Source organism: Schistocerca piceifrons, chromosome 1 (assembly GCF_021461385.2).
Source record: "Schistocerca piceifrons isolate TAMUIC-IGC-003096 chromosome 1, iqSchPice1.1, whole genome shotgun sequence".
In the NCBI taxonomy this organism is placed as follows: Eukaryota; Metazoa; Arthropoda; class Insecta; order Orthoptera; family Acrididae; genus Schistocerca; species Schistocerca piceifrons.
The window spans coordinates 672976910-672989080 of NC_060138.1; the positions used below are offsets into that span (position 1 = coordinate 672976910).

A 12171-nucleotide genomic window follows, 5' to 3' on the forward strand; every position below is an offset into this window, starting at 1 on the left:
GACATGAAAAATAAGGAGTGGAGACCACACATGGCTTGTGGTGGCGGTGGGAAGGGCAAGGGAGGGGGGGGTTGAAGCCTAGTGAACTTTAACATATAGGTGTAATTGAGGTCGCAAAATTTTATATATGTGTTTGAAAGGGAAACAAATGAGATGAACCCTCACCTCACAGAAATGTTGAGCTGGCGAGGTATGGAAGAGACAGTGGCAGTGGGAAAGAAAGTCGAAAAGACACAGCGTAAGTGAGAGAGGAAACAGTGGCAATGGGATGTACTGTAAATCAATGGGAGAAAAAGGAGACAGTGGTAGAGAGGCACATGTAGACAATGGCAACGAAAGGGAGACGCTGAATATAAAGGCTTAACTGTAAAGTGATACTGGATAAAAGGTCATGTGAGTGTGGTATGAGGGTCTCACCAAATTATATGCATAACTCCACGGTATGACAACTTTGGGAAGCTATTTCTCTACTTACTCATATCTGCAACCCAGGACCTTCTCGTTGACATTTCAGTGGAGTAATAAGACCATTCAAAGCAAAAAAGTCCTGCTTCTTTTATCTTTGACATGACTTGTGACAGCACTGAATTCAGTCAACAAGAAAATAATGAACAAAGTAGAAAACGCTCTTGACTGCAATACTTTCAAATGAGCAGCTATAACAGCAGTTCCACTGTAACTCTGAAAATGTTCATGTATTTTTGTGATCTTCCTTTGAGCCATTGACTTGACCAACAGCTACGATAAAGCGATGAGGAAATCTACAAGAAATAACATACATGAGTTACTTCATCCAGATCACCGAGACACTGATTCACTTATCTCCTATCTTGTTTTGTTCTTATATGTGTCCGAATCAGAAGCAGTCAAGTCATTCTGTATTAGATTTTACTCTTCTATAAACATAGAAGAATGTTCTAAGTGATACTTCAGCTTTTCGTTACATTCATTGAGAAGATATATAAGGGGCAATCAAAAACTTCCCGTTTGAGGGCGATGGGGCAGTATATATGTAATGTAGCGCGAGTCCGATGCTGGTATACAAGCACCAACATATAGGCAAAGGATTGGTGTAGCATTCACGTATTTCCAACATGCCTATGGTAAATGTGGAGACATGAAACGTGGCGCTGTTACTACCAAATGCGTCCAAACAGGACGAACGAGCTGTCATTCTTTTTTTGGATGTTGAAGGACAAACACCAGTATACATCCATAGGAGAATGAAGAGTGTGTATGGGGAACACGTCTATCAAAAACCTCTTTTGTGGAATGGTGCGATAAGGGATCCTACTGCTTCATGTTTACACACGTTTTTATTTTGTAATGCAGAAGTTACCCCAACACAAGTGCGAGACACTCAAGCTCTCACCTTACAGTCCCAATCTCTCTACTGCGATTATGACGTCTTTGATCCCTTAGGAAACGCTCTGAAGGGTCGACGATTCCTGTTGGAATATGATGTGCAGCAGCCGGTTGCCAATTTCTTCACACAGCAGAACATGGTGTTTTATCAAAAGAGGACCTTCAATCTGCCGCCTCAGTGGTAGTGTTTCCCACATGGTCCACATTTGCATCCATATCTCTTCCTTATATATGTGAATGTCCTCCTTCTTAATAGAGACCAAGTAAAAGACAGATGACATCAGAGCTACAGATAATCCTATTAGTGAGAAAGCAATAGAAGAATTTATCAGCCATGGTTTTTTATTACAGAGAATTGTTAAGTGAATCTCTGAACATGTATTTTTCTTTAATTTTGAAAAATTATCATAGTACATTCAGTATGGTACCACAAACAGGACATCAGTTACAATTAGTGAAGCACATATGTAGAAGTCAGTAAAGGGAATAGAATGTTTAACATTTTTGGGTGTGCACATTATTAAAAATATGAACTGGAGGGGAAATATTAGTGACCTGTTTATGCAAATATGTTCAGTAATTTTATGAGTAATATGGTGAAAAGCACTTAATATTTGTTTATATTTATTACATTACTGATCTGATTTGGCTACTGCTATAATCAGATGTGAAAAACATAGAGCATATGAAATAATGTTCAGAATATATTACAATTAAACATATGCCGAAGTGCGACATTGGTTACTGACAAATTCAGAAATTTTTATTGTTCATATCATTGCTAGATTTGAAGACAAACAAATCAATATCATAACATATTTCGCATATTTCCACTCATTAATATCGTATTGCATAATTTTCTACAGTAACTCAGCACTGAAGTGAGAAAATGTCGATTCCACAAAAATCAGCAATGAGACTCATATGTGGTGTTCACTTATAATCATCTTTCAGCTGCATGCTTCAGTCTCTTTCATTAACGTAGTGAAAGTGATATCAGTAACTTCTTGTAACACAGGTCCACCACAGGTCCACAGTCTGTGAAAATTGTTTAGAGGATGTCATTTTCTTTTTATGGCTCTTATTGGTAAGTGACATGGCATCAGATACCATGTAAATGCTTGACAGTGGTGTAAAATCGAAATTGCAGTAGCAGAATAGTTCTCTACAGTCATAAGCAGAAAAGGATGATGTCTATGACTGGAATCATTGATGGGCTTGCAAAGTAGAGGATCATAAAAGATTCAAGCTTTAAGTTAGTTAATACACTCCTGGAAATGGAAAAAAGAACACATTGACACCGGTGTGTCAGACCCACCATACTTGCTCCGGACACTGCGAGAGGGCTGTACAAGCAATGATCACACGCACGGCACAGCGGACACACCAGGAACCGCGGTGTTGGCCGTCGAATGGCGCTAGCTGCGCAGCATTTGTGCACCGCCGCCGTCAGTGTCAGCCAGTTTGCCATGGCATACGGAGCTCCATCGCAGTCTTTAACACTGGTAGCATGCCGCGACAGTGTGGACGTGAACCGTATGTGCAGTTGATGGACTTTGAGCGAGGGCGTATAGTCGGCATGCGGGAGGCCGGGTGGACGTACCGCCGAATTGCTCAACACGTGGGGCGTGAGGTCTCCACAGTACATCGATGTTGTCGCCAGTGGTCGGCGGAAGGTGCACGTGCCCGTCGACCTAGGACCGGACCGCAGCGACGCACGGATGCACGCCAAGACCATAGGATCCTACGCAGTGCCGTAGGGGACCGCACCGCCACTTCCCAGCAAATTAGGGACACTGTTGCTCCTGGGGTATCGGCGAGGACCATTCGCAACCGTCTCCATGAAGCTGGGCTACGGTCCCGCACACCGTTAGGCCGTCTTCCGCTCACGCCCCAACATCGTGCAGTCCGCCTCCAGTGGTGTCGCGACAGGCGTGAATGGAGGGACGAATGGAGACGTGTCGTCTTCAGCGATGAGAGTCGCTTCTGCCTTGGTGCCAATGATGGTCGTATGCGTGTTTGGCGCCGTGCAGGTGAGCGCCACAATCAGGACTGCATACGACCGAGGCACACAGGGCCAACACCCGGCATCATGGTGTGGGGAGTGATCTCCTACACTGGCCGTACACCACTGGTGATCGTCGAGGGGACACTGAATAGTGCACGGTACATCCAAACCGTCATCGAACCCATCGTTCTACCATTCCTAGACCGGCAAGGGAACTTTCTGTTCCAACAGGACAATGCACGTCCGCATGTATCCCGTGCCACCCAACGTGCTCTAGAAGGTGTAAGTCAACTACCCTGGCCAGCAAGATCTCCGGATCTGTCCCCCATTGAGCATGTTTGGGACTGGATGAAGCGTCGTCTCACGCGGTCTGCACGTCCAGCACGAACGCTGGTCCAACTGAGGCGCCAGGTGGAAATGGCATGGCAAGCCGTTCCACAGGACTACATCCAGCATCTCTACGATCGTCTCCATGGGAGAATAGCAGCCTGCATTGCTGCGAAAGGTGGATATACACTGTACTAGTGCCGACATTGTGCATGCTCTGTTGCCTGTGTCTATGTGCCTGTGGTTCTGTCAGTGTGATCATGTGATGTATCTGACCCCAGGAATGTGTCAATAAAGTTTCCCCTTCCTGGGACAATGAATTCACGGTGTTCTTATTTCAATTTCCAGGCGTGTATATTCCACAGAATGTTTGAATGGTCTTTAAGTGATTCTTTTATCAAAGCACTGTGGAACAAGCCACTGCACAAGCTATGTGCAAATGGTTAGTGTGAACATTAATGGGCACTTTATTATTTTTAGTACTATTCACATAACTGTACACTTTTTTTATAGGCTGCTAGTTTTTTTATGGACTCCAGGAAAGGATTTGTAGATATATTTGAAAGAATTTCCATTTTTATTCAAGGCCTTCTCAAATTGTCCCATTAAGTGTAATTTTATGAGCTGTGGTGTGATAACTATTTTTAATTTATGCCGTTTGCTGTACCAACAGTTACGTTCTCTTGTAGGCCATATTACCACTCTCCGGCAATCCTGTTGTGGTCTACTGTCATTGAGGTTTTATAATACCTTCATGTCTACTACCCCACGTGTATCTCACACATGGCTACTTCATGAAAACCCTTGCTATCTGAACGAGAAGTCCACCATATTAAGATCAGAACAGAAACAGTATGGTAGGTCTCTTCTGCAGATGTTAACATTTCTGCAGGACCATTCCGATATTTTCATATCCATCATACACTTTTGCTGAGTAAGCAATTGGAATATGTGATACCATGCAATAGTTGACATTCTGATCTTCTGGGAGCCTGCCTATAAAAATGTCCAGTCTTCTGGCTGATATTCTGGTACAATCACTTTGATTTTTAGGTCAGGAAGTTTTTTGAGGAATCAAGTTCGTCAGCTTCATTGAAATATGGAAGAAGTGCAGTTTCTCTGGTTTGGTAAATCTGGCTTCTGGGAGTTTTTTTTTCTTTGATTCTAGATGCCAAGAATTTAAATACATTCTTAGTCTAATCACTGATTTATTCCTGGAAGAGCTATTGAAATGCTGCTTCAGATTCAGGTCCACTGGAAATTATATAGCCCAATTCTTTGCCATCTGTCTATGGAATATCTGAGTGATGATGAGGACTGGTATAGAAACATCTATTGAGTGTGCCACAGATCGCCTTTCTTACTCCGTATCTGGATACTCTCACTAGATTTTTTATGTCTATTGAAGCCTTTTATACAAAAATAGCAGTTTCCTTGGCTCTCTCTACACCATAATCACTCCAAAATATAAACTGTTGCTTTTTACATTTGCAATTTGTCAGTTGTCTTACGTCCACCACACCACTTTCACAGACCTTATTGACACATATTTTGGTCTCCAATGTGAATTACAAATTAGGGATAATATGCTTATTTGGCAAAGTTAATGATGTACGTCTTGTTACTTTGAAGAGTGTATTCAGCAAAAATGTAATAATAGGCAACTCGGTTGTTTAAACAACTTTTTCTAGAATAACTTATATTTCGGAACAGATCAAGAAAACAATTGTAGTTCAAGCAACCCCTTAAAGAGCTTCTTTCCCTACGAAAATACAAACATAAAAATGAAAAAAACATGAATAAAAATGTAAAAAAGTATAATACTAGGTATCATGATTTTACAGAAGAAGAATCAACCAAACCCAGCCACAGAAATTAAAAGATAGGTAGACTTTTTGTGGTAGAGCTGTTTGCACAGAAGTGAAATAACAAAAAAAAGGAAGCTCAACGGCTTTTGAAGGAAACTCGTATCAAAACTTGAACTAAATTGAAAAAGAAGACAAGGTAGATGATTTTTGATTCAGAATCACATGAACTTCGCGTTTTCGATACAATATCGTTAATGGTTTAAAGACTGAGGCAACTTTAACTTGTGTCTACAAAAGAATTGTCATAAAATTATAATCACGAGAGTCAGAGATCATTGGGTAATTAATTACGTCACTCCAGTGTTTTAAAAGCGTAATTATTTTATAAAATTAATAGAGTATCGGTAAGTAATTTAAATGCTTATATTTTGAGTAATTGGCGGTCCGAATGAAGTTAATACGTTTCTTGGATAACGATCAGAATTCAGGAAACATCATATTCGCTATGAGCAATTCCACATACAAAATAAGTTCTAAGGCTGTGGCCGGGGAATCACAAGTTTCGTAGTGTTTTACCTCTGAACATGACGTCTAACGCCTATGTGTTTAATGTATCTTTGCTTGAGATGCTGTAGGAGAGAGACGCGATTTGGAATATTGTGGCGCGAGAGGTATATTCCTTTTATTATTTATTAACGATAAACACCATAGATGTGACGCAACGCTATACATGAATAAACCATCATTGTAAGTTGTGTTCATTGTTTGTGTCATGCGTTTCGAATTACTGTTGACACTTGTTGTTGAATTGGCATTTCCTGTCAAGTGTCAGATACTCAGCGAGTCTTCGATGGTCAAACTTGTATTGTGTCAGATACTCACGTGGTCTTCCCCGAAAATGGATGGGCGTAATGAAGTGGTCGTTACTGTTTTGCAATGTCGTATAATTGACGAACAGTTTTACGTGACTGAATTTGTGGAACACGTCGCTGTTGTGTTTTGACACGCTGTCATAATAGATTATAGAGCCGAAACAAAGTAAGTGGTGAGGTGTTTTTGATACTTGTAAACATCCAGTTCAATAGAATTTTGTATTATTATGACTAGTGATCGAATAACTGAAGTCCACTGTACATTTTTAACCTGGCATTTTCATTATATGTAGTGATACTACAGCCTCTCGGAATGTGCGTGACTATTTGAAATAACGGTGGCATCTAGGAACTGCATTTTAGTGCCTTGATCTCTGATGACTAATTTATTTTGCTGTCTTGCACATTTCGGAGCGGTCGTCACTATTTGCAAATTATTGTGTTGCAGAAGGCCGTTTGAGATTTCCTGCCTTCCAAAGTTAAATATGTACTTAAAAATGTCTTTTAATGAAAAACATTTTGTGATCAAAAAACTTGTTTTCAGTGTAAATACAGTACCTATGTTTATAGTTGCGTTGATTGATCCTAGGCCTACCGTGCTTCGTATGTAGTATTTGTTGTAGTAGTTTGAGTATACTCAAATGAGATCTCCGGTGGGGGAAATATAATAAAACAACAGTGACTGTGACTACTGCATTGGCTCAAACCAGATAGCAGTTATGATGTGATAACAGTGAGTGATGAGCCAGAGCTGCTTGTAAATTGGAATTGACATTGTGGTGGCCAGAATGAGGGGAATGTATGAAGAAGACAGGTTTTTTTCTGACTAGACGAATAACAACAATTTTAAAACTAAATCCATTTTATGTCTTTCATTAGTTGGTTACTTTCATGAATTTATATTGCCATTTATTTTCTTGTTCTATATTATGTGACACGTCACTAGGCTGTGGAACATACTAACTAGTTTTAAATATTTATTTTGTGCCCCCCTATGAAGATTTGATAGATACTTTTTCTGTGGTAGTATAGGACATAAGATTAGTTTTCATATGCGTGTATAGGCCCCAAAATGTGTAGGGAAGGTCCACACAAGGAGGGGCTGATAATTTTGTTTCATGTGACATACAGTGGCAGTGGAAAAGGTGTTTGACCTACTAAATGGGAATTTTGTCAAAATTATGATTATATCTGTGTAATTAATTGAGCAAACTCTAATCAGTGGGAGATTTATATTGTTGGTGACAGCAAAACACGAGTCATCACAGTATGTGATGGCATCTGAGTATAGCTGCTGTGCTTTGTTGTCTTTATGGTCCTGGCATACTACTGTACCTACCTCTCTTCACACTCCCACTGCTCTGTAGAGTGAAGTAACTGTAAAACAGCACAGCAGTCATTTTGTCACTCAGGAAATAGTCATTATTTTTCAAGTTTTATCCATGATAGGCCTATGGCCATCACATCACCCTAATTTGGGGTTGCTCAGTCAATTAGGTTCATAAAATTACAAATTAGGTAAAATTTTATTTACTGTAAGAGTGAAAACAAAATCTACTGATGATGAGATACAGTATTAAATGATACCCTGTGCTTGGGAAACCGTTTACTACTATTGGAAAATAATTAAAGTATTCTCATAAAAATCTGAGGAAAGGCAATGCATATCTCTCAGCACACATGTTTGCTGGTGTTCAGGAACAGATATTCCTGGGTTCTTGAAGAGGCCGCTTCATGCAGCCAACTTCATTATGCTACATAATATTCAATAGTTAATTTTTTCATGAAATAATATTTTATCAATAATTTCATAGTATTCTATAAAAGACAGTAGTTTATAAATTAAACTATTGTGTATAAGTGTGCTAACGTAATACGACATTACTCTTAGTACACAGCGAACCAACATCAGTTCTCTTTATTATGTTAATGTATATGGATTCTGTTATAATTTGTTATCAGTCTTCATGCTGACGATCACAGTGTTGACTTCTGTTCATAGTTTGTGCATGGCACCTACAAGCTGTGAGGTCTCCTGTAAAGTTGACTAACACAGCATATTGTTACCAAAATGGGGTTCATAATCCTTACACCCACAGAGAAAAAAGTATCCAGTGTGTGAAGTTAGAACGCTGAACTCGTAGGATAAAAACCTAAAAAACCTGATGCTTTTGATTTATGTTGTATGTAATATAGATTTTTACAGTGTTTGAGGATTAACCTCTTTTCAGTATATAATCCCAGCCAATAAAATAAAATCATTATGCGAGCATTATTTTTAGGGTAGTACTGAAACTATTTTTATTTCAATCTTGGAAGAAAAAAAAAAAAAAGAGTATGATATGTTGTGACAACACTTCAAGAGCACAAACTTAAAGGATCAATAGCAGTGGTTATTACCATGTGGGCTCCTACATCATACATGTTGAATGATAACTTTTCAGTGCTGATGTGGAACTTGACTATTAAATAATTTACATTGAACTAAACGAGCAGAATTTGGGAAATAGTGAGATCCAATTTTCGTTAATTTTGGAAAATTCCCAGATTGAGTGGTAAAATGAAATGAAATCTTGTGTGGCTAGGGCCTCCTGTTGGGTAGACTGATCACCTGGTGCAAGTCTTTTTAGTTGACGCTACTTTGGCGATTTGCATGTCGATGGCGATGATATGATGATGAAGACAACACAACACCCAGTCCCTGAGCAGAGAAAATCTCTGACCCAGCTGGGAATTGAACCCGGGGGCCCCTTGCATGACATTCTGCCGCACTGACGACTCAGCTATCGAGGCAGACTTAGCATCTGTGAATGCTATTCCTCTTTCTAAGGAGAGGAGAGTCCACAGCACTATGCCTCTTTGTAAGGAGGGGAGAGTCCACCGATCTCAGTAACCAGTGGTCAGTTTCTCTGCTTTAGTTTTGTTAAAGTTTTTCTTCTCTTTTCAGAGTTGTTACATTTGCTACAAGTTCATTCTTAGCTAGTCACACTTTGTATTTCAGAATGGTTATGCGAGGAAATTGTTCTGGACCAAGTGAGATGTGGCAACAGTAAGACATTGTACACACACATGGGAGGACAGTCATTCAGACCCCCCATCGGACTGCTTAAGTCACAAGCTGGAATAGTTCCCTCAAGTATGACATCGTTGATTTCTTTCCTGATGTTGGGTTTCTACTGAGACGCCAATGAACTAGTCACGGATTGGACTGTAAACCTGCTGTGTACATATCGCTGGTATTACTATAATTTATTTTTTCCATCTAAGAAATTTGATTCTTTGTATTACATTATTTTGTTAGGGAAATTATGGCGGTAGTGCCATAGGATGCTGGAATTAGTAAAGGTGCCATTAGCTGTACAGTGGGAGGTTCTGAGTAGTGGATAGCCATTTGAGCAAGAACTTGACGTAAGAACCAATATGGAGGGCAGTGCCTGTATCAGTGGATCAGTTTGGCAGTACTTGCCAGGGGTGATGAGAATGCAAGGGGTTGTCAGCAGCTGGTAATAAATAGTCTTTATGAGAGCACCAGGCAATCAGCTTGTTTTGTAGCAAGGAGTGCAAGCAGTTGCATCAAATTCTGCTGTCAGCATAATGATGAAAATCACACTATATTAAAAAATTTGCGGTCATAATCACAAAAGGGTACAAGATGCGTGCCATAACAATTAAGTAAATTTCTATTACTGGATATATAGTTAAAATGACATTGTGAGATAATGTGAGTTGTATAAAGTGTGATCACTGACTATCTTCAGAATTGAATAATTACTTCAATTGTTGTAGCTGTGAGAGGTAAAAATTCCTCTCTCTCTCTCTCTCTCTCTCTCTCTCTCTCTCTCTCTCTCTCTCTCTCTCTCTCTCTCTCTCTCTCTCTTGCCCCCTCCATCCCTCGCTCCCTTTGGGATAGAATGGGAAAGCAATCATCTCTCTCCCTGCGTCTCCCTCCCTGTGGGGTGAAATGGAAAAGCAATCATCTCCCTCCCTCCCTCCCTGTGGGGTGGAGTGGGAAAGCAATCAGATCCATTTTATTTCAAGTGCCAAAATTGAAATCAATGTCCCCTGCAAGTATTTTCTGCCTCACTGTGTTATTTAGTTAATAGGTGACTTCAGTGGGACAGACCTGGCGCACTTCTATTCACTAGAAGCTAGCACTGGTCACACCACACATACTCTCCTCTTTCGTATAAGAAAGCATGCCACAGCAATCAACTCTCACTCCTAGCTGTGCTGTTTTTCATAGATTTGTGAAGTCAAGCACTGTCCAAATAACTTCAGGAATGCAGCCAGGTGATTTCTAAACTGCTAATATTTTGATTCCTGTAACTTATTTGAACATTGTATACGCCAGGGAAACTTGGGTACGCTGTCCACTGATCTCGTTAGAATGATGCCCTGTGTTGACAGGCAGCAGCCGTCAACCAGCCTCGCTGCTCCTCCCCATGCTTCCTGAATCATCTCTCCAGGTGGATTTTCTTGTACTCCAAGTTATTAATTGTGTTCTCCTTTGCTGGTGATTCTGAACCGCCTTCTGCTCCACTGCGGCTGCTTGTCTGATGGTGAAAACGCCTGCCCCATCCTCCATTTACACAGAGTCATGCTGACACCAACAACTCTCCATGGACGAGTTTCTGTTTCAGAACTGGTTAAAAAGAAAGAACCTCTAAATGTAGTTGCATGTGTAGATCTAAAAATTTCAGTAATATTAATATTAGCACTCTGTGTGTGTGTGTGTGTGTGTGTGTGTGTGTGTGTGTGTGTGTGTGTGTATCTTGTAATCTGACTTGTTCCACATCATATCGATAAAATAATCGTGAAAATGATCTGTGGAACATGACATAACTAAACTCCTTGGACCACCCACACTAATACCCAAACAAGCTTAGCTGGTATGCCGTGCATGCTCGTGGCATCACATCAACTACTCTCCTGCAGCTGTCCATTGCATCTAGACACTGGCTCCAAGATCTTGGCGCTATTACAATTCCAGTCACCAGACTTACCTGTGCTGTGCCATACTTCTCCTAGACATTATAGTACACGCACAGTAAATTGCCAATAAGTGCAGCCACATCTGTGACAAGAACATGAGCTGCCACTAGGTGGGGAGGATATCACCCATGCTGTGAAATGCTAATTCACAGCAGCAAGATAATATTATTACCAATGTCATTACCTATTACATTTTTACTTACTTTGGATCTCTTAGTCTTTCTCTGTATTCTTACAAAAGGCCTTCTTCTGACTGAATTTTTTGAACAACTGTTCAGAAACCATGTGGAACAACATTGATATGTTTACACCATAATTTTAGAAATATGCTGCAGGAAATCTCATCGGAGTTTCTTTCAGGAATTAACCTAATCTTTACAATCGTTTAGCAGCCTGTTGGAAAAGTTGTAATGGATGGAAGTGGTATATTTACTTCGTGTTATAAGTTTACGTATCATGCTGTCTGAACGTGTCATCAGCAGCTAAGGTTTCCAAAAGTTTTCCAAGTTGCTGCAGGCAAATATGGCAAGATAACTTATGTACTATTAAGTTTTATTTGCCTTATAGTTCCAAACAAATATTAAGTGGTTTTCTGTCTGAAATAACTATACATTGTTAGTTAATTCTTAAACATTATCCATGCTGTTCCTTCAATAAGTTACTTCCTTTCAGGTGGAATAGGCCATGGAAGATCTAGGATGGTTCAAGATAAATGGGAACATAGCCTTCAAGCAAGAAGACTATCATAGAGCCCTAGACTTCTATAATAGAGGTATGTTGTAGCAGTAAGTAAGAAAAG

At 40.1% G+C, this 12171-nt stretch overlaps 1 protein-coding gene across 4 annotated transcripts in view; it reads left to right on the forward strand.

The window, feature by feature from the left end:
- The first annotated feature begins 6073 nt into the window (after window positions 1-6073).
- The window catches only part of LOC124709038, a 342602-nt gene continuing 336504 nt past the window's right edge, over window positions 6074-12171 (forward strand). For 3 of the 4 annotated variants that reach the window (XM_047240687.1, XM_047240709.1, XM_047240701.1), the window contains exons 1-2: window positions 6074-6179; window positions 12045-12144. In XM_047240687.1, coding sequence (XP_047096643.1) covers window positions 12057-12144 — 88 coding nt within the window. In that variant the 5' untranslated portion in view covers window positions 6074-6179; window positions 12045-12056. Of the gene's footprint in view, window positions 6180-6386; window positions 6547-12044; window positions 12145-12171 lie in introns of those variants that run through there. The other variant, XM_047240694.1, reaches the window with a different exon arrangement.